We start from the raw sequence: 24,424 nt of genomic DNA, 5'->3' as shown, positions 1-24,424 counted from the left end.
TTGTGTGGAATGTTGTTAGCTGTTTGTGATCAGTTAGAATTCTGCTGTCAGTGTGTGATTATCTTGTCAATCTAATCCTGATTAGAAATGCTTTTTAGAAATGCTGCTGCACACATGTTTTTTTTTTTTGTAGTAGACTTGTTAAAACTCCTCTGTCTGTGGTCAGATTGGTCACTCCAGTGCAACACACTGGAAAAACTAGTTCCAAAAAGATGCAGCCTCCTTGTGGCCGCAACCCAGTAGCCAACCACCGCCCACCTGGGTGGGCGGAGAACTCGTCGGTCGCCGCGGAGTCTGGGCGGGAGACTGATCTCCTGCAACCGGGCAGGTGAACGCACTAAGCATGAGGGGGGAGCTTTCCCCGGCGATGTGATCATTCAATTTGGCTGGCGACTGATGTAGCATCTCCAATGGATCGGGCTAATGTTGACTCGACTTAGCCGAGCAAATTGGCTCCTAAATCGCCCCAGATCAGGGCTAATTTTCACACAGTTTTGCGGGCCATAGCAGCTCCCTCTTACCCTCCCGATTTTGATTTTTTTTTCTCTCTCAATTTTTTTTCTTCGTCTTTTGCTACCGGGCTTGCCATGATTCATTTTGAGCCGTGGATTGCCGGGACTGGAGTAGGGTGGGGGGGGGGGGGGGGAGGAGGGGGAGGCATGATCTTGACTTTTGCGTGGATTAGCATACCAGGAGTCGCAAGGAGTTTGAAAGATGGGCGGCTGGATATTTTTGATCGATGGGCTTTGCTGTATGGCTCTACGGCAAGGTAACCATGATAGAAACAAACGAGAAAAAGAAGAAGTTTATAGAGGAGGAAAAAAAAGATACCACGGAGTAGATGAAGAAAAGAAAGAGGTGAAATTTTGTTGAGCGTAAGAGAGTACACTCTTGTAATGTGAACTTTAAAAGCAAGCTGCAATGGTTCATGCGGGATGTAACACCACGATGGACGGGGGAAGAATAGCTCGGATGGAGCTTGGAACTTTTTTGTTCTTTTACCGAAGTGCACACAGTCATACTTTACACTTATTCAAATGACCGTCCAAATGAAAATATATCGCGGGAATTTCGTCGTACAGATCCGTGCTCGATTTGCATTGTGCTGTACACCGCAAGAGCGAGGTCTCAACTGTCATACACGCCTTCCCCTCTGAATGAAATTGCCAGGGAATATTTTCAAGTGACCATCACAGCACTGTTGCATTGTAGCCAATTTGAAACGATCAGTGATGCAAGATTTTCTTCTCTTTCTCTCTCCCATATGCATACAGGCACTATTTAGGTCAACTAGATTTACAGATAAAAAAATCGGGACAAATCTTGTGCAATAGTGATTTGGGGATATATATCTTTGAATGAAAACAAAAAGGTATTCAGGTTTGCTGATAATTGATATAGTTGAATATGATTATGATGAATACGGAGGAATGATCCTCTTTTGATAAACAAAATACCCTGTGTATTGTAAGGCTGCCAATGAGTAATGTGTTGCCATATCAATCATGTTTTTGTTTTACTTTATACTAAAGAAGAAATATGATTTTAGACAGCTAAATAAAAAGAGGAACTTCAAACAAGCATCCTTTATTTTAATACCATAGCATCAATTTTTAAAACCAGAACATACATGTATATCTTCCAAAGTTTGTATGTAAGTTTGTATTTTAATATGCAAATGCAATATCAGTGTGTTGTTGTTTTTCTTTGAGTGTGTTATGTATAGAGGTTGACAACTATGGTATTTCCACTATTTGTATTCCATAGTTATTAGGTGTGAGGCAGTTAACATGAAGGATCATTGTGTATTATTGTTTAAGTCATAATTCCATGGGCATTTTTTTTTTCATTTGTGAACAACTCCATGTTCAAGTTGCCCACAATAACAAACAAAAATATTGGAGTTATATCCAACAACTCCCCCCCCCCCCCCACACACACACACCTTGTATTCCCTTTTATAATTCACCTATATAGTCTTGAGGTGCCTCATCTTGGTCAGGTGCACTTGAGGTGAGGGAGACTCTTTCCTCCCTCATTCCCCCCCCCCTTCTTCTTTTCTGATTCCCCAAAATCCCTAAAATCCCCTCTTGGGTGTAGTATAGTGGGATGATCCTTTCGCTGTCTTGAAATGACAATGCTAATCTCTTTGTGGGAGCTAAAAGAAGTCTCTTACTCTTCATTTCTCGCCTTCTATTCTTCTTTTCACCAAATGATTGCATGAGTTGTGTGTACACTGTATGTCTCCATGCATCTTCTGTATTGAATCAGAAAATGTCTTTGCTTTCCCTCTTCAACTTCAGAGCTCCGAGGTATTTTTATAAGCCAGGTGTATGTCTGATCTGCTACAGGATTAATCACCTTCTGTGTTTGACCACTACCCCTCCCTACCAAGATTCCTCTTTTCTACATTTCTCTCTCTCTCTTTCTTTCTCTGCTCAGTTCCTATAAAATTCCATACTGCACTGGACAAGTGGATTTTATCCGTTGCAGCAGCATTTCGTACAGAATTTTTTTGTTTGTTTGTTTAGCTTCAAAGTCACACATCCAAAATCGACTTCTTTTTTTTCATTTGAGAACCAATGCGAAACCCATAGATTCTTGTGCCTGGACATGCAAGAATCATTATTAACTCTCGTGATGCACTTTGTAATGCAAATTCAGTTGGACTCTTTAAAAAAAAAAAAAAAAAAAAAAAAAACTCTTTATATAGTTTGCCTTGTGCACTGTGTGTGTAAAGACAAATGTGAACATTTCATTGTACTGAAGAAACAGTAAAGTAAGCAGCAACTGCATATCTAAATGGGTAATTCCGTGAAGTTGGGGCACAAAGTATGACAACTCAATACTAATTATGCTATACTTTATTGTTTATAGGCTTTACATTTGTATTTACAATTTTTGTAGACCATACATTTTCCTGGAAATTTTGTGCCATTCAGACTTTAGAAAAAAAGATGGCTTCAAAACTTATTGCTTGCCCCTTCAGGCAAGCATTTCTTTCTCATTTTTCCAAAACACTTGCTCGGCTTTGATTTTCAGTTTCACTTGCCCCGGGCAATTGGGCAAGTGCTTTATGTAGCACCCTGCTCTTTAGTGAGAGTGGTACGGATGAGGGGCATGGCATGATGCAGGATGTGAGAGAGTCCAGCAGAGTGTCTGCAAGCTAGACTAGGACCATGCCGCATGATGCTCCAATATTGTATGCATTGTGAAGTCGCAGCAGTGATATACTGGGTATTGATGTAATCCACTCCGCTCCCCAGGTTCCTCTCATCTCTCTCCAGATTCCCTTAACTCCCTCACCCCCCCCCCTCCTTTGCACTCTCCCTTCCCCCCTCTTTCTTGTCTTCTTACTCTCTCCCTCTCTCTCTATCTCACTGAGCTAAATGATGTGACAAATTCCCATCTCTCTAGCTCTCCAAATGCCCACTCAGATTTGTAATCTCTTAAATCAGAAAATCCTATTGAAATGGACGACCAGAAAGAGTAGTGGTTAGTAGCGAAAGGAGAGAGAGAGAAGGGGGGGGGGGGTATGGGTACGGGAGAGGACAATAAGAAAGATTAAACAGAGAGAACAAACGCTGTGGTACAGATCCACGTGCCCCGGCTGGGCGCTCCTCGTGGAATGAAAAGCTGCGATTTTTACGTCATTACTCTTCTTTTCAGCGCCATTCAGCGCAGCCTGTAATGCACTTTGCTGGCATTAGTTTCCATTGTTGGCACTATTTCTGAGCTAAATTGACAGATTTCTCTTCTTCTTCTTTTTTTCCAATTCTCTTTTTTTGGCATTTTTTGGTAACATCCTTTACCTCTGAGAGCAGATTTATCTTTTTGTTCTGTTCAGCCTCTCTCATTCTTTGTGCGACTTTGATTTCGAAAGCTCTTGTAAGTTGGAACAATGGCATCGTTGTGAGAGGCTAAATGCTAAGTGTAAGATGACAGTGTTAGTGAGCTAACGATTAAAAGATGAGTATGAAACATCTCCTGTGCAAGTAAGCTTCCTTGTAGCTTAAGGAAAGCTCTTGTATCTTTAAGCTCTTGCAAGGACCAAGATCTTTGTCTCATTCTGCATATTCAGCATGCCTTGTTCAAAGTATCTTTCAAATATTTAGACTATGAAGACATTTGTTGGAATTGACAAGGTGACTGAAATTCACAGAAGGAAACATTCCTGTGTCCAATAAATTGCGCCTTTACAATTTTACATTCAACGTGGATGCACCTTTAACAAAAGCACTTTGATATGATGTCATCTTTACAATTAAGGCATATTTGCATATATTAGATCATGAAGAATTTGAACATCTCAGATCTGGTACCATTCATTATATTAAACCTTGTGGTATCATTCAAGGACTGGAGAGCATGTGATATTGTAGCTGCTGCTATAATTGCTGTCTGAATTATTCTACTGTTTATCGCCCTTGATGATATATGAAAATGATAGTTATGGTGATGATAAAGATAGTAATAATGATAATGATTATGATTATAATAATAATAATAATTAAAATGATGATAATAATAATGATAGTAGTAGTAGAAGTAGTAGTGTTGTAGTATAGACTTAGAACTACTAGTGACAATGGTGTTGATGATGATGATTATAGTTATGATATTAAAAGTAATGATGATAATTGTTTGTTATCATTATAATAATAATAGTAATTTGATACGAAGACTAAGAAGAAGAAGGATCAAGGAGGTGGATAACAATGATATTGATCATAATAATGGTTTCTGAAACAACATCTTTCTGCCATTATATGATGCTCCAAGCCCCTTTAACCCATTGAGGACGGACTGATTTTGCTACAACACACATTTCCCATAGACATCTGCCCGAGTATACTCAGGACTCATCTTCAATGGGTTAATGTAATGTTCGTTACCTATGCCGCCGGCCTCAAACCTGTACCACCCACAGCATACTGTATACGCTATATATTTCGCGGGGGTTTTATTTTCGCGAATTTCGCGAGTCTGGAGCTATTCGCGAAATTAACAACACGCGAAAATATTACCTTCCAAAATGAATCCTTGCCTTGATGATACGACCATTTCAGTACTAGAATACCATGTCACGGCTTACCGAACAGACCATACCGGCTAAGCTTGTTTACGCACGTCCACGTCTACTTACGAATACTGTAGAGAGCCAATCCATTATCGCAAGGGGACCACTCGTCAGAAATCTAGCGCGATGGACTTAAACACTTCAAAAATGTTGAATTCTAACTTACTAGTTCGCAGAGTTTGGCAAGTCTTTTTCATGCAGTGTCATTCTTATATGCTAGTAAGTTGAAAATTCACACTTTCTTTGCCACTTCATATTTTCTCTGGTCCCCCAATCGCGAATTTAACCACTCGCGAAAATGTGTGACATCGGCAATTCGCGAAAATTTATGTACGCGAAAATTATAGCGTATACAGTAAACTTAAAGCAAGATAGTCTGTATGCTTTGTTGTAGGAATAAAGAAATGTCTGCCCAGAGACACTATAGATGCTGAATGTCAGAGCTATTGTCAAATTGCTCAAATCCCTACTTTGTCAGGTCAAATTTCCGATATAAAGAAGGAAAAAGAAATGAATTATAATGAGATATAAAATCAGCAGAGAAGAAAATGCATTTCAGGGTCTCTGTTCTTTCCAGGTATAACACTGGCAAAACCTTTGGTAATTACAATGTATGCGCTGGTGTGGATGGTGGAAAAAGAATGATTAATACACTGTAAAACCAGAAATTTTGGCCTGCATTTTAATTTGCACAAATTTTGTGAGAGCCAAGATTCGCAAAATCAAAATGCACCCAAAAGTTCTTATCTACATTATAATGCATGGGATGCCAATGCCAATGCAGGAAAAAATCGTGTTATGAAACAGGCCGTCGGCTCCAATTCGTAAAAATTTCATGTCGCAAATATTTTTTGGTTTGCAGTAATAGTGTATGTTGTGCAAATGGTCAGACTATTCGCACACTGCTTTATGTTACACTTGCCTATGGTTTGTGAGCTTTTACATGAGGAAATAAGCCTGCTAGATGTACTTCAGCCATTTCTAACCAGCTGCCCAGATGTGCAGGGCAGTGTGTTTTCATCTCCCCTTACCTTTTTTTTTTACCTTTTATTTCCTGTAGAAATATTCCAGCAAAGAATCTTAATCCCCTCCTTCAAAGTTCAGTCCTCTCTCAAGCTTATCCTCTCCCCAGTGGGATAATCCAAGCTTTCTCTCCCCCCCCCCCCAACCTTTTTTTCCCCCTTCTTTTTGTCCAGTTTTCTAGATGGAATGCAGATAAAACACAACCGCTCCTTTGTCAGCAATAGCATGGATGGAAAAAGTGTATTTTCAGGGGTTTTCCTTTCAAGGGTTTGTTCACTGACAATGCCAATGATGCTCCTTGGTAGGAGAGCTCGGTTCACCAGGAAAAAGATTAGCCGTCAGATAACGGGAGCAGTTCACCATCGCTTGTACCAATCCAGTGCGAGTCCTAGAAAATTATGAGCAAAAAAAAAAAAGAGAAATGGTCATAAACACAGAAAATGTACATATTTCCTTCCCTCTCATTCCTCGGCTTGTTGTACCATCTGATTGTGCAGCTCATACTGCATGTGTGGTTATGAATGTGTTAGTCATATTTCATTTCTACCAAGTACAGGGGATGTTAGCTGCAGATATTGAATATCATATCATCTTCTTGAAAGTGGCAGATCTGAATTTAACAGCATATATACAGCATTTCATGAGACTGGAAAAAAGAAAGATTATGAAAAATCAATTTAAATTATTCAGGTTTCTTTTTTTTTCTTTAAAATTCACAATTTTGTTTTAAAAATGCCTTTTAACTTTGCACTGACCTAATTAATTAAACTAATTTTTTCCTAATCTTTCTTTTTCCAGTCCTATGTAATCTCCCAGAATATATTTCCAATGGATGAATCAGTTGTGAAATTAGTAATTTCGAGGCTTTTTAGAATTCTGCACCTGAAATAAACATTTGCAGATTTGATCACTAAACTTCTTTAAAATCTACCTTTAAATAATAAAACATGAACAATGAATAGTAACAAGAAAGCTTTGATTTTAAATAAATGTACAGGGCATCAAATCTTGTATAATGTTCACCTGAGCAACCATGTACCTATTATGATTTTATAGGCTTTAACATTGACATACAAAACACTCATTCACAAATACATACATACTGTACATATATGTGACTGTGCATCACAGAACGAATAAAAAGTCGCTCACACTGATTTTGTGTGAGGACTGAAAGTAGGTGAAATGGGTCAACCTAGCCAGTCCTGACTTTTTCATATTTTCTGAAAGAGCAAGTCTTCTTTTACATTATGCTAAAATTCGGGGTCATAAAACAGGCGGGAAAGTGTGTTTTTTTAGCAGTTTATCTCTAACACTTTTGGGTAGAATAGTGTGATTAGGTATGTCTTTAGAGTCCCTTTTTCATTTCTGAAAAACCTTGTACACACTCTTCACTTTCAACTCTAAAAACTTTTGAAAGGATAGTGCTACTGCTTTGAAAGTTGACAATAATTATGGACAGAATGTGTTAATGAGGCATGCTTAATTTCAGTTTAATCTGATATCCCTTCATTGTTGTTACTCGGGTGGTTTACTTCCTGTTTTGTTTTTTTTTTTTTTTTGTCCCTTTCATCGCACAGCCAGCACGGTTTGGTAAAGATTAAAGGGTGTATACTGGTCGAGGTGTAGATTTAGCTTTTAACATTTTGCGAGATATTCAGAAACCATTGTATGAGATGTCAAAGAGCATGCAGTTTTAAAGGGGTATCTAAAGTTTATTCGATGAAAATCGGTTTTGAAATGGCTGAGATATCCAAAAACAAGGTGAAACAAAGAGATCCTAATAAAGTTGTGGCATGTCGCCTTTTATTATTAACACTTTTTTGGATATCTCAGCCATCTGAAAACCAATTTTCATCAAATAAACATTGAATCCTTCTTAAAATTACATGCTCTTACATATTTCATAAGAGGCTTTTCATTATCTCACTTAGGAATGTTCAAAACATGAATTCCTACCTCAACCAATACTGTACAGTCCCTTTAAAAGCTTGAATAGACACTGTACTTCAGAGCCTCTTTTCTCAGTTCACACTTTTCCTGAGTTTGTGCTTTCTTTCCAATATTTAGATAGGTTAGGAGAGTCCATTTGATTTGAGTTATACATCATATTAAAGCTTAAATTCTGCTCTTTCAGAATATGGTCTTAAATAAAAAATCATGTCTGGCGACTTTTTGTTTGTTTTGTGGTGCAGGGTCACATATTAATGAAGAATTTGAATGCAGAAACAGATGAAAACCATTTCCAAAGTTTTTAAAGTAAGGTCATGACATAGAAAAAAAAAAAACAAGTCTTTTCAAATGATACTGCACAAGAAAATGTTTTTGGAGATATTGGAGAGTATACAATATATTGTATACTTTTTGTTTTGTAAAAAGCATGTGAACAAAACAAATATCCATGATATGGACAATAAAAGACTAAAATGAAATGATGGAATCCCATTTTCTTTGCTCAATTTTCCACAAATAGAAAATTAAAATCATCACATATGATATAATCATTTTCTTTGTTTTTCAGCAGATTCAATTTTGAATTTCTCAAGGGAATGAAAATGGATTATACCAATGTGTGCATTTAAATACTCATCAATGTGTGTTTATTGTATGCATTTATGCAACTGTGTCCGAGTGAAAATCCACCTAGTATGATTTATCTCAAGATTACTGTATGCGTCTCCTTCAATACGTAAAAACATCTGTTTTGTTTGGATTATTTCAAACGTTGTAATGAAATTCACTCAAAAAACACACGGCATCAATTTAATATTTATCCATTTTGTTTCCGAACAACTCGTGCCCAAAAACAGTCGATAAGGTTTCATGGATCTCATATTTGGAAGTCCGGAATTCTGGAAAATCTTAAAAAGCTGTCTCTGAACAATTTCAAGAAAAAATTTCGATATGCTCTTGCCTTCTCCTCATTTTAGTCAAAATAGGAAATTTGAATTACATTTTTTTTTATTATGTATTTTACATGAGCTGCAATTGGTAATGTCTTCTCGTACTATTTACACATATTTTTGAAGTCTCGTTCTATACCTCGTTCTGTTTCGTTTGCTTTGCTTCAGGTGGTGTTGTTTGTTTTGTTTTGTTTTGTCCTCTGTCTTAGTATGTTATATTCTCTCCATGATCCCTTGATGTTATTGGTAATTTTTGTTCATTTCAGTTTTGTGCTTGTTTTAATATGTTTCATTCTCTCTGTGCTCCTTTTATCATTTGGTATTTTAATGTTTAAATTGCAATATGTGTATGATTCGTTTTCAAGGGTACATTCTATTTTAACAAGCCTCTGGCTTTCTCAGAACTGTACCTGCTACATTTTGTAAACATTTTATATCGAAACGATTTTTATTACTGAATAAATGTATGAATTGAATTGTGCTCCCGATGATGCTAATCTTTTTGTTCATGTTTTCCATCTTCTCTTCTCTCTATCTCTTTCTCTCTTGTGTTCCTCTTCTCTGTCTGTCCGTGAGCAGACGGCAAGAAGTTGCCCGTGCATTGCGTCGTCGAGCTGCTGGACACGTTGCCAGGGCTACCGAGCGAGGACAGCGAGGGAAAGAGGAAGAAGGAGGAGGAGGAGAAGAAGGAGGGATACGCCATCGTCCCGTCATCGTTACAACTCAGAGACCTGGTCAGGGTGGCACTGTCGAAGCTCGACTATCCTCCAGAGAAAGCGAGAAATGCGACAGGTAAAAAAAGTTCGCACAGAAATCACGAGAAAAAACGTGTTTGTGTATTTGTATTCCCCAATGAACAGAGTCGAAGAAATCATAGAGAAAAATTCAACTTTCGGCAATATGGGACTAAGACAAAACACAACGAGGAAGTTCTAGAAGTTTGTCAATTTTTGACTGAGTGAGAGAAGTCACATATATAGATAGATTTATATAGATAGATATTATTAGATACATGTACATATAGATACATTTTGATCTATGTGTTTATATTTGATATTCAATATGTCCTGTCAAAAAATATATATGATGTTCCATAAGATTGACTGAGTCATTTGCATATAATTAGAAGGAACTGTGACATAAGCAGTATTTTTTAGCATAGTATCTGTACCTTCCGATCTGCTACACCATGGAAAACAAGATGGCTGTTGGAAATATATACATCATATGATATATGTGTATGAAGCACATGGCGCAGCGAGTCCAACTTGATACTTGGGAGGTCAAAAACTTATCAGCGTATCTCACTCAATTTTTTTTTCCCCTCGTGTGTGTGAAACTGAATGTGGGCTGAAATTTCACTCTGGAGGGGAGCAACTTCCTGTTCTGTGTGGTATCATCTTCATTTCATTCCATAGTTTAAGGGGACTCATCCTTTGCTCATTATCAGACAAAAATATGTATATATGTAGATATAAATATGAAGAGTTTCATCGCTAAATGGGCTAAGCGCCATTTTTTTTTACAGATATTAAAGTGAAAAGTGCATCATCATCACATAGAGCAGAATAAAACCTATCACGCATGGTGTTACTGCAAACCTCTCTCCTTCATTTACTTCATCATGCAAACCTTCAAGCAACACATAAAACCTATGCTAGTGATCCTTCACTTGTAACATACAAACGTAGCAAGAAATATTCTTGGAGTTATGATTAACAACATCCCATCTCTTTCTCTATATTTTCTTAGTTTTTTAACAGCTTTAATCACAAGTATCTCGACTTCACAAGAGAATGTAGTTGCTCATTCTGTGGTAAAACTTTTCAAGAAATATATTTATCTTCTTTTGTTCACCACACACGTATTAAAAGGGTTGTCTGCTGCAGAGGGTAATACTAACATTGGCTTATCTCTTGCAGGCTACTCCTCAGCTTGTCTACCATACCTTTCTTCCCTTTTTTGTCATTTTTCTTTTTTTTTTCTGTATTCAGTGTTTGACAAAAATCCCAAAGGATGGAAAGCAACAAGTTGATAATGGTGATGATACTGACAATTAATGGTTTTCGTCATTAGCTCACAAATTTCACCCTCTCAAACTTGTGCAAACGGACGTGAGACAAACGGAAATTCCATTTTCACAGGTAAAAATGGGATGTATCAAAGCTTTGACCTTATTCTGTCTCTTTATGAGAATACTACATCCCCATGTTACCTTAGATACAGTATTCAGAGTTGTGGATTTATGATTATCATTATTTTTACTGATATATTGAATATCAGTAGCACACATTGTATTATCATTGTCGGTATCATTATCAGTCAAACTATTTTTCTCTTCAATAAAACTTTTGTCGGAGTTTTAATAATGAAGTGGTATTTACACACAACATACAACAGCCATTGCATGTGGCCACACTATAGCCTCGATCTGTAGGACACCAAGCGTTCAAAGTCTTTACAAGTTTCTCATCCTTGTTAAAGGGACTGTACACTTTTGGTTGAGGTGGGGATTCAGGTTTATAACATTCCTAAGTGAGATAATGAGAAACGTCTTATGAAATATGAAAGAGCATGCAATTTTAAGAAGGATTCAACGTTTATTTGATGAAAATTGGTTTTCAAACGGCTGAGATATCGAAAAAAAAATGATAATAATAAAAGGCGACAGGCCACGCCTTTTATTAGGATCTCTTTGTTTCACCTTGTTTTTGGATATCTCAGCCATTTCAAAACCGATTTTCATCAAATAAACTTTTGATATCCCTTAGAATTGCATGCTCTTTGACATCTCATAGAGTGGTTTTTGAATATCTCGCAAAACATTAAAAGCTAAGTCCTAACCTCAACCAGAACTGTACAGTCCCTTTAAGCCTTCTTTGAGGCCAAGAGTGGGGAAGGGATAAAAACTTTCAGTAGTCCTCAAAGCCAATATTTGGATGCACATAATTTGATCTCGAAAGTTCAGGGGGAAGCGGCCCCTTGTTGTGTAACTGTCTCTAATTCCATTATTTTCATTTTGAGAAACAAATGAATAGATTACTCTTCATTGTACAATTTGAGAGGGATGTTGTGTTTAAAAGAGTGAAATTGCTTCACAGAAGTGTTGATTCCTGTATCAATTAAAGGTTTTTAACTTCTTAATACACAATCATATTCTTCCATATATCATGGATTCAGCACAGAAGGTTTTGACCAAAATTATGCTCTTTTGTTTAATAAAGTAAACTGTAGTTTTAGAAGACACCATAGAATCATTACAAGAAGACAGAGATCTGGCAAACTTTTGCATGAAAATCCAAATCTTGGTGCTGTAACAGTAAATCATTTTGAAGTAAATGTGATATAAGACAGGGCTCCACACTAACTTTTTTATTTCGTGGCCCGATGGGGCCACCAAAATCATCAATTTCAAATTTTTGGTGGCCCCCAAAAATTAAAAAAAAACCATTAAAATTCCTGCTTTTTTTTTGATGAGTCACAAATTCAAGTTTTGTCATAGTAAGAATTGGAAGCTGGACATATCTACTCATAAATAAACCTCAACAAACTCGCAACACTCACTCTCAGGCACTCATTCAGTCCTTTTCATCCATCCTTTACACAAATTTAACTGCTGAATGGTAAGACTAAGTATAAATATTCATTGACAGGCACATGGGTTGCAACATCTTAACATAGATAAATGACACTTTTCAAAAAATTTTGGTGACCCGAGGCAGGCCACCAAATTTGCCCTTTTTTGAAATTTGGTGGCCCGACTTTCATTTTTGGTGGCCCCGGGCCACCGGGCCACCGTTAATGTCGAGCCCTGTATAAGAGAATATGCAACATCCCACATTCACAAAGTAAGATCAGATTTCAACAAAAGTAATCTCCTGCTTGTAGTTTATTGAGTTGTATTCACCTTCTGGCTTTCCCATGAAATATCACCCTTTCACCCAGTCAGTTGTAAAAAAAAAAAAGTTTACTCATTATACACATTTGTTCAAAAGTCATGCGCACCATGAAACAAATCATAGACGTACATACAACACACGTACATTGTAAGTGTGTGAAGATATAAGCATGTATACACCTACACCAAGTCTCAGTCAGTGAGGTTTATCACTTATTAAGTAGTGCATCTCTGATAAGTGGTTCGTTTAATGCATCATTGAAGTTTATTGTTTCCCAAAAGCCATATCCTTATATTTTGTTTTCAAGTTTTCAAATGCCAATTTATCAGAAACAGTGACTGAGGTATACAATTCATACTCCAAAGCTACTAACTATTACATGTATATCTTTTTATGATAATATGATTCTTTTTCATCAAAGACAATTTTTTTTTTTTACATCTTTAATGTTGTTTTTCTCTGAAATTTGATTTTGCACCCTTAATGTGCATTTTTTGTTTCATTTCAAAACCAACTCATACTTTTTGCCTTAAAGATATGTCGCTGGTACTTTCGATTAGATTGTTTTTGGATCTGCAGAGGTTGGCAACGAGGATACTTTTATTAGTTAGCAAACTCCACTTGAAACATATGAGATGTGTAGTGTTAAGGCACATTAGCACTCGGGCTGACAAACGCCCTTGAAGAAGACTGGCTTGTAGAAGCTGATTTTATAATTTGCACACGTGTGTATAGTTCAGGAATATCCATCTTAGAAGTACATGTACGTCATGAGGTTTGCTTTGACCAGCTGTGCAGCTAGTAAAAGCCATGCTGAAAACTTTTTTTTTCTTTTTGTGCATTATACGTGGCTTAGACGCCAGCATGAAGTTTTTTAATAAGATGTTAATGCCGCATCAAACCAGACAAGCGGTTTTCTCACATATTTCTTGATCATGTGCCGCTCTTTATTCTCCAGTCTCTGCTTTAACCATAAGCCTCTTCCGAAGATACTATTAGCACAAGAGTTCTATATTTTATGCTAAAGCCCTTTGGCTAATACAGAGATGGAGACAGAAAGAGATAAAGAAAAGAAAAGGAGGGAGTAAGAAGTACACACACGCACAGAGAAGAGAAAGAAATTAAACCTCTTGAGCAAACTGCACAGGCTTGGAAAAACGTCAGGTCAACTTTTGAGATGGAATTCTAGATTAAGGATTAGCAATTGTAGATTGGGGGGATTATAAGGGGAAGGCACAGCAGAAGCCAGGCTTTCTTGGGGGAGGGATTAAAAAGCCGTGTTGACTTTGCACATTCCGGATTAGTTCCCTCCAGTTCGCAGAGCGAGAGCATCAGTGGCTTGTTAAAGTGCTCCCCGTGGCCCTTAAAGGAATCCGGCGCTTGGGAATCGACGTAGTACTGCGCAGGTTGCGCTGTGACCACCGACGACTGGCGGCGGCTAACTGTACGCTCACCGTCCTCTGAGTCCGCTGTGTCCGATTGCGCAAGCCTGTGTCACTGCCACAGAGTCACCCCAAAAGCCTCTGCTGAGACTTCACAAAGAGTGCACACTTTCTGCACAAAAAGCTCCACAAAAGCAAGTGGAGCTCATGGTCTAGAAACAGATTTTGGCCAAACTAGACAAAACACACACTCACACATGCTCATACTCCCACACTAATACACACCCAAAGAAATCACACTGCCATTGAAAATAAAAAAAAACAGGGTTGTTCTGTGTGTTGTTGTTTTTATTTTATATGCTCTGGAGCAATCATCAACACGGGCGTTTCTAAAGCGAAACTCGGAACGCTCATCGTATGCCCGAAGGGAAAAAAAGAAAAAGAATAAATGACAAAGAGATTAAGAAATGTGTTTCTCTCACATGTGGGGCTAATTTTTGACTCACTCCCTGTGGCAGCAACATCTGTTTGAATGATCTAATACTCTCTCTTTCTATTTCTTTCTCTTTTTTCTACTCTGAAGTTTCATATGTGACCACTTTAATCTCCTGGTTCATAGTGCCCTACTGTGAGAGACGTAGTCTGACATTGTTTTTTGTGCCCCAGCGTGTCTGCTGTGTAATTGAGCCTTTTTCATTTCTTTTCATTTCTTTTTTTTTTTGGGGGGGGGGGGGGAGGGGGTCCCTCTTTAGACAATCTTTGATGTACAACGGTTATGATACAGTCGGGCACAATTCTCGCTTTATGATAGGAGAAAATCAATTCTGGGAATTTTTTTTTCTTCAATTTTGCGTGTTCATGTGCATGCACTGGATTTTAAAAAGTTGCCATTTCCTTGTGAAACTGCTTTTCAAAAACCCACCAGGAATGTGAAGGAATGAAGAATAATATTGGTATTTTGTCATGTTAGGTTTTCCACGAGTGCATACATTTTTGAAGGGATAAAATGCAGTTGATAGAAAATCATCAATCTGGTAGAAACGAAGCAATGCTTTTGTTTCAGGGTTTGTAATAGAGTGATGTTGTCATGTAGGTTGATATTCGTATGGTAGATTTCAAGGTTTACTCATATCAGCACACAGGATTTGTGCACCCCTTAATGAGTACTGTAAATCCAAGAAATTTTCATGTGGATGAAACTTTTGCAAATTTTGCAAGGAACCAAGATTTGCAAAAGTAAAATGCACACAATTTAAGTGTTTTTTTCTGCATAATGCATTGAATGCCAAGTGGTAGAGATTCGCAAAAGTTTCATGCCTCTAAAAAGGTTGTCGACTCCAATTCAAGAAAGTTTAATGCTGCGAATGTTGGCTGCGTTCATTGTTTGATCTTTGAAACAACAAGGCTCCTTTGATAATCAGTTATGCCATCATTATAACCTAGAATATGTTTTCATTTGTGTCTTTTTCATGTGAGTATACACAATTGTACGTGAAGCACACAAGACAAGACAGAAGCCCTTCTTATCTTTGTCACAAACAGGGTACCCCCAATGGTTCAAGTTTCGTGTTTTGAGCACGAATGTTCAGCGACTTCTGAGAAACTGCCACAATACTAGTTTCATTACCTGCACTCTCCTTCTAGCGAGATTGTGTGATTGCAGATGTGACTTTGGGTGCGTTTATAAGATTTTTCTTTTGGCCAGAAACAGTGTTTTGAAACACTGTTTCTGGCCAAACAGTGATTCTAGCTCGAAAAAAATTCTTATAAACGCTCGCCGTGATTTGAAACAGTGTTTTGAAACACTGTTTGTAAACGCACAAAATAGTGCGTTTACAAACAGTGTTTCTGTAGAATCAATGTTTCAAAAATCTTATAAACGCAACCGCGATTGCAAACACTGTTTATGTGGCGTCACAATGCCTTGCGCGCACCCTGTTTGACCTTTTGCCGAGGAAAAACTGCGCAGAGTGAGTTGCGCAATGACACAGTCTGAGCGAGAGCCCCAACACGCTCGGAGAAAAAATCTTATAAACGCTCTCCTACCGAAACTGTGATTCAAAACAGTGTTTCAAAACAGTGATTCAAAACAGTGATTCTAGGCACGCAAAATCTTATAAACGCACCCTTTGACACAACCCCTTTGAAGTAAAAAGTTATGATTGTTGTCAGTGCCTCCAAGCATTTGCATGTTTGGTCACGGCATAATGTCTACAGCACACTTTTGAAACTGAGAGGTCTTTTTTAATTACGAGGCAATTAAGCACTCGAGGAGAGTGCAAGAAATTTCACAGGATAAGAAATTTCATAGGATAGTTTCCTTCTCGTCTGCTTACCAGACCTTGGATTTGCAGTTTTGGTTTGGATTCAGAGCAACCCTGAGCTTTTATCAGATACCGAACCGACTACAGGGCTACCAATTCAGCAGAAATCATAGAGAGGTGTTTAAAACCCAGTGGCTTGGAGAAACGTGGGTGGTCTGATTAAATCAATATTCATTCGCTGCTCCACGGGGTTTATTACAAAACTATGAATAGTGCCTGTCTTGGTGGTCAGCGAATACATATAGTATGTGTATCAATATGCTCATTGGTGAACAATCGACTCCAGTAGAGATTCTTCGGCTGTATGGAGATCAGTGAGAATGCTCTGTTTAATTCGTTACAGGTGTTCTCTGGTATATCCAAGCCGGGCTTGTCTTTCCACTCCATGGAATCCCCTTGCTATTGGGCGCTCAAAGGAGGTTACTTAGAGGATTATATGTATTATGCATGTAAAGATACATACTAGTATGTTATGTATAATTCATGTATACTGTTTTGAATGTGGATATGTAAATGTGTTACAATAAACATATAATAGGTATGTATTACATACATTATACATGCATACGTATTGATACATTTGGTTTTGACCTGGGCTTTTTTTTTTTAAAGCAAGTTTGCTAAATATCTTTAGAAGCAATATGTATTACTCTATTTTTGTATGTAACATTGTATGTATTTTGTGTGTTTTTTATGCAGGGCCCCTTTGTAAGTCATTTTTTTTTTTGGGGGGGGGGGTAACTGAAAGACCTTCCTTATGAAAATAAAAGAAGAATAGAAAAATTAACAAAAAATATCTGAATTAGTTCACAGTAAGTCAATGGGCACTGACTAAACATCCTATCTGTAAGAGGTTTTACAACCCATTGGGATGGGATCATGAGGCCTTATAATAATAATAATAAAGAATCAATCATTTTTGGTTTATATGATACAGTGATAAAGCTGTATACAGAAAGTTGTTTTAACTGCGAAGAGTACTAATGTATGTTGAATTGCTACACATCGACACTGACACAATTTTTGCGCACTGTGAAATACAGAAAGTTTGATTTACATGTATGAGGAAATGTTGTATTGTTACACATCATCAATGCCATTTTTTTTCTTCAAAAAGTTGCATTTATAAGAATTGTCACTGTCATTTTATTGACAATTAATTGTGGCTTGATTTGCGCAGGTACATGTAATATGATCTCAGAGAACATTGTTTAAATCAGCATTCATTGAGCCTAGTTTCTAATCTATTTTGCCACTTTAAACTGAAAGTTTTGTAATCCCTTGCCTTCACTTTTGCCTCTCAAAGCAGCCTAATCTTCAACAAATTCTCTCTGACATAATTTTTCTTTTTTTTTTTTTAATTCAGCCATAAATTCATCACAACATAAATTTTCAACATATCAACATAACTCTTCAACAAATATTCTCTCCAACGTACATGCTTTCTTCTTCTGTAATTCTCTTTGACATAAATTCTCTTCAATATAAATTGTTGGCACTATGAATTCTCCTCAACACAAATTCTCTTAAACATCAATTCCCTCCGACATTATTAATTCTCTTTGATATGAATTCTCTTCGGCATAAATTCTCGTCAGCATAAATTGTCGGCAATATGAATTCTCAACAGCAATTCTTCAACATCGATTCTCCTTGTACTTGTCCTTTGAGCATACTTTATTTAGTGATACGACAGATACATTCAGTCACCAATATGATAATTTGCACCTTCTGTCCGGTAATTGTCAGAAAGGTCATGTGAATATGAAGACGTAAATTTTTATCGACAAAGCAATCCTTTCCCTGTCTTAAGCTAACTCTGATGGCGCCCTTTTTCAAGGTTGCGGCGATAGCTTTCGATTGCTGGTCGGAAAAACAACCTACATGTAGGTGTATGAGAAGAGTACTTTGAACCTGAATCGTTGTGTGCCTACTTGAAGCTTGCACGAAAGTTTGATCTACTGAATGTACATTGTATTCTCCCCATTTTCACCACAGATATACACCTGTGAAGGAATTCTCGATTTATATACTGTATATTTGATTGCAGAACAAGTTATTACTCTGTCCTTAAACTTTAGATACTACAGCTGCTAAAAAGACAAAATAATGATGGAATATGGGTTTTTTTCACCATAACTTTGACAATATTCCTTGTTATCTTGTTATGTAACAAGTGAGGCATCACTAGAAAGTGTTATTTTGTTTTTACTATCTGATGGTAGACATTCTTTGAAATGTGTAAAAATGGCTCTTAACCCCTTTTTGCAATCAAACTCTTCATATACAGTATGTATGTCCTAATTTAGCATTTGTCACATCTGGAGTAGAAAGCTTAGTTTTCTCATGACATTGAAGTTACAACTTTATGGATTTCTCCTTATTTTTCTGTGGCCTATGAGAAATCATACAAATGGAGCCATTTTAGGCGAGGAAAAAAAAAAAGACTGGACAAAATAAAGTTGAGTTTGTGCTGCAGCTTAATGCCTGTAGATATAAGAGATTTAGGCCTGGTAATCATGTGTACATAGGGAATTTATTCTGCCTGAAGTGGGATATTGTTTTACAGGTTTTTAGCCAATCTCTGGGCTTTGTGTCCGTATTTTGAGGGTTCAGCTGAGACCGGGGCCTAAGCGTGTCTTTGAGGGTATGGGCAATTACAAAACCACTGAGGGCTTTTAGTGGACTTTGCTGTACTTTCGACATCTGTTGGCGCTCCCCTAACTGGTTTCTTGTAATACTGAAAAACGGCGGTCTTGATTTGAAGGCAATCTTTGGTGTAAATGATAAATAAGTTGCCTTGAAGTAGATGAAAACAGTTGTTTCTTCATGTTCTTAAATCTTCTTAATATTCAGCTCCTTATGATTAAAAAAAAAGGGCAAAGAATATGCATGGTGTCTAGTGGGATATATTCTAGTTTCATGCAAATATCATCTTCATATTTTAAACATTGAATCACTTTGCAGAAGTTGTTATTCTCATCAGCATGTAAGTGTTATTTCATAAAATTATCTAAATACATTCATTTGTCATTTCATTCTTGATCCTTTTGCACTAGTGAGCATAGAGTATTCACAGGGAAAAAGTACATGGAACCTTGTAATTTGTACAATAATTCATATCACATTACATCCAATGAGAGATTATAGAGGCTATCATTTGGTAAACATCTACATCCATTACACAGATATCCCTGAACCAGCAGTGAAACTTTGTGACATTTGATTCTCTTGGTTTTACACATGTATATCACAGGGATTTGCAAGCACAAAGAAACCACTGAAATGGGTACAAAGTTTATCCCAGCTGTTATGTTGCAGTTTTGTTTCCTTTCATTACCCCCACCCCCCAATAGCCTGACGGTCTGGCTTATACTCTTCATGGAGGAGTTTCACACTGCAAGATTTCCTTGTTCACAGTCATGTTTAGGGCCACAGGCCATTCCGACACTACATTGAGACACCAAGCTGACTGCTTTTCAGTTGCAAAGGAAGTTTGATACAGCAGCTGTATCACAAACTCCATGGCCTGTCAGCCAAATGCACAGTATCGTATACGCCGAATATTTCACGAGGTTTTTATTTTCGCGTATTTAGCGAGTTGGGTGCTATTTGCGAAATTAAAGACACGGCAAAAAATTGACTTTGATCTCGATATGAATGTGACATATTAGTATGCCCATTTCTCTGTTCAGTTCAGTACTCCACGATCGCGAATTTAACCAGTCGCGAAATCGTCAGGAAGTCCCGATTCGCTGAAATTTAGACTCACTATATACACTCAGCAAAAAAAGAAAGTAAACGCTTTTTCGAGGTCATATTTTTCATAGAAGATTTTGATGAAAATCAATGTATTATATACCATATTAAAGGTAATTTAATTGGCTATCATGTTAGTAGGTTAATTTAAAAGGGAACTTTATGCATGAGTGAACACATTCATTCTTGCCCGCCAAGGCACAAAAGTAAAAATTGCAAAATGCTACAAGTTGTCTTTCATTTGGCAATGCCCTTCAAGATAACAATGACAACAAAAAGCCAGTTTAACACAATGAGAGACATGAATGAAATAGCAAAAACAAAATTTTGTTCTCTTTATCTCTTTACAACATCAAACAAAAACAAAATGGGAAACTAAAGGGGGAAAGTCAGAATTTTCTGTCAGCTTGAACTTCAAACGACATAGGGAGTAATGGCATAAAGATGATTAAATAAACAGAATTTCTTTATTTTACTCCTTTTATATAGTAATTTAAGGATTCATGAGATAAATTTAAGAACCAAATATTATCTACAATTTTCCTCGTTCGAATACAAATTGAAATTTCTACCATTTTTGTTAATATTGCTACTTCTCTTATTTCATTTGAATTTGGGTTTGACCAAAGATTCTTCGTTTTTCTCCTTTATTTTTGGCCTTTGTTGATATTTTGGGCTTCAAAGATATCATGAAGATCAAAGGTTTATTTTTGCAACTTAATTACTGTATCTAATTGTGTTAAGTTTGTCTTTTGTTATTATAGTAATATGGAAGTGCACTTGCAGACAACTTGTTCATTTTTGCAATTTTTGCTTTTGTTCCTTGGAAGAGAAAAACAAAGGTGTTCACTCATGTGTAAAGTTTCCCTTTATATTGACCTACTAGACTGATAGCCAATTAAATTACCTTCAATACGGTATATAGTACATTAACTTTTAGCCAAATATTCTATGAGAAATATGAACTTAAAAAAGTGTTTACTTTCTTTTTTTGCTGAGTGTATATGGCATTATACAGTACGTGATGTATAAAACTGTATGAGAGTGATATGCGATAGTCACATGTGCAAGCAAATTGTGGCGAGAGGGAATAAATTGTGAAGTTTACCCCACCTCAACAAAGGTGTCCTACAGCAGTGCTTCTCAACCAGTGGGTCACGATGTCTTCTCCAAATTAAAATGAAATCTAAATTTGAATTAGATCTACTCATGTAACTGGGCCTCCAAACACTTTACAAATGCCAAAGTGGGCCTTGGGTTAAAAAAAAAAAGGTTGAAAAACATGATTCTACAGACTGCAAATGCTTGCACCGAATGTGGCTAATCTCATTTTGTTTCATATCATATTCCAATCTGTTTATCTATTTCCATTTCAAATGCAAATATGCAACAAATACATTGCATACACAATGCTCTATCACCAGTTTCTTACGATCTGAACATAAGCCTTTTGTTTGTTTGCGGTCAATGTGAAATGAAAAGAGAACTTTGAAAAAAAGAAAAATGGAAAACTCCTCTTGACTGCGATGAGCCAAGCACGTATGGAAGAAATGCGATTGTCTCATTGGGTTCCAGAATTGAAAAAAAGGAACTTGATAAGCATGAAACATGCTTTGAGATACAAATTTAGAGTTTCTTCTAAGTCTGAAACCTTTTGTAGCTTCTTAATGCTTTCCTCAAATGGGGTTCTTGCCAGAAAGAAAGAAAGGGGGGGGGGGGGGAGAGAAATAGAGGACATGCAGGGTGATAAGTTTAACAGAATGCAAGGCACTTAAAGTCAATCAAATCTCTCCATGGTTCCCAGCCCCTCATAATGGGAAAAGGTCATTATGTAGTGTGTCTTCTCTCTATCTAGAGAGAAACAGGTAGGTAGATAGATAGATAGATAGATAGATAGATAGATAGATGAATAGATGGATGGATGGATAGATAGATAGATAGGATAGATAGATAGATAGATAGATAGATGAGATAAGATAAGATAGATAGATAGATAGATAGATAAATAAATAGATAGAGAGATAGATAGATATATAGATAGATAGATGAATAAATAGATAGATAGACAGATAGATAGATAGATAGATAAATATTAGAGATAGCGTGAAGAAGCCAGATGAAGAGACCCCATTGATTGCTATCAAGATGGCTCGCAGAGATAATTTTTTTCTCTCTTCAAACAAAATTTTTTGTGTGTGAATTTGTACATTTTTTAAAAGCATACCCGACAGCTCTGGGCACTTGCGAAATGATCACAGGCAGGAGACCGGTAAATTTGAGGGTTTTTATTAAATGTCTCTGTCTTTCTTGTGGTCATTTGTTCTAGGTGTCATTCAAGTCAGGAACTGGAAACCCCTCCCATTTTCTTCCATCACCGACAACCAGCAGTCGTCTGTCGGCCAACTTTTCGGCGATCTCCTCTCTCACATCACCCTCAAGATTTCCATCCTCTCAAGGTAAGTTTGCCTCTTCTTCTTTGTCAACTCTCTGAGCCGTTACCGATCGGACTGTCACTGTCCAGTGATGCTAGCCTGGAAATATTGTACTGCATATTACTTGAATATGAGACCAGTTTGAGGCAAATAATTTTCACACAACAACAGATATATAACGTACTCTTACATGAATACCACAAAGATTGGAACAGTCATTGGAGTGGATTCCCCTCTCATCAGTTGCTAGCCATCCCCTTTAAATGAGTGTTTGTCAACTTTTTTGTTTTTGCCTTTGTACATAGTGAGCATGAACAGCACCATATTCTCCTGGCAGGGCATTACAGCGTGCCGTATATGCCATATATTTTGCGAGTTTTTTATTTTTCCCGAATTTCGGGAGTCAAATGCTACATGTATTTGCGAATTTAACAACATGGCAAAAAAAAGATCAGCTCTGATCGCAACATGAATGCAATGTGCACGTGTACATTTCTCCGTTCGTTGCTGTTCTCCATGATCGCAAAATTTAAACCACTCACGAAATTGTGGAAAAGTCCCTATTCGTGAAAAAATTAGCCTCACTAAATATGTGCCATATATTTTTCCCCAGAATGTTTTACTATATATTTATAGACCAAGTGGGACTTCCTGCAAGGACTACTCTTAATCAGGGATATGCTAGTTATGCTAGTTAGGTCTTTACTTGCCCAAGAGTAGTTTTAAGTTGCCTGAAGCTAGTGGACAAGTACAGCTAGGTTTGTATCACCCTGGCTTCACACAATTGCATTGCGTATTGATGTTTTCGCCTCTTGAAATGAGCACGGAGAAGGAAGAGATAAAATCAGTTATCCATCCCCAAGCCATATTTTGTCTCCTTCGTTCATCAGAGTGTTGTTAGGTTGCCGTATCAAGCGATTGACTTGTCTGTGCCGTCGTGTGACCAGTTTGTTATTATGTGACCAGGTTATATTATGCACTGTTACCACGGTGAAGAGTGGGCCACACCACAAGACGTTGTGTAGCTGTAGAAAGTGATGAGACACATACAATTGTAATTATTAAAAAACAAAAACAAAAACCTAAACAAAAAGACCCCAAAATCGCTTCACATAAATTTGAAGAAAAGAAGATTACAATGTACATTAGTAAAGCACAGTATCCAAGGCTTCTACCCTAAAGACAGTAGGAGAGCAGAGGGTTTGTAGACATCATCATCATCATCATCATCACCATCATCATCATCATCATCACCATCATCATCATCACCATCATCATCACCATCATCATCACCATCATCATCATCATCATCATCATCATCATTGTCATCATGATCATGTTCATGATATTGATTACTGGTAATTACTTGCATATTTCCTTCAAGCCCCACCAAGAGAGTTTGTAGTAAAAAGTAATTCAGGAGAAGTCATTGATGACACCCACCCCTCCCCTCAGAATATTTTTGCAGTATTACATGATATTACTAGATATTTTATGGAGCATGGCTGTACTATGTTCATGGTCACTGTAGATGCATGAATAAAAAAGAATCTGATTTCAGTAATGACCACTATCTGTCAAATTTCAAGTTAGTTTATACTGAAATCTTTCCTCACCCCACC

At 37.2% G+C, this 24,424-nt stretch overlaps 1 protein-coding gene across 1 annotated transcript in view; it reads left to right on the top strand.

Moving 5' to 3' along the window:
* The first annotated feature begins 212 nt into the window (after positions 1-212).
* LOC139729099 (uncharacterized) overlaps positions 213-24,424 on the top strand; it is a 34,886-nt gene continuing 10,674 nt past the window's right edge. Inside the window, exons 1-3 of the mRNA XM_071640022.1 lie at positions 213-324; positions 9,586-9,798; positions 22,697-22,826. Of these exons, the coding sequence (XP_071496123.1) occupies positions 213-324; positions 9,586-9,798; positions 22,697-22,826 (455 nt within the window). The remainder of the gene's footprint in view (positions 325-9,585; positions 9,799-22,696; positions 22,827-24,424) is intronic.

This window comes from Diadema antillarum, unplaced genomic scaffold, assembly GCF_040938485.1.
Source record: "Diadema antillarum isolate AM-2024a unplaced genomic scaffold, OU_Dant_1.0 seq00000217_RagTag, whole genome shotgun sequence".
NCBI lineage: Eukaryota > Metazoa > Echinodermata > Echinoidea > Diadematoida > Diadematidae > Diadema > Diadema antillarum.
The sequence above is the reverse complement of the archived record's forward strand: the minus strand, read 5'-3'. Positions and strand labels throughout refer to the sequence as shown.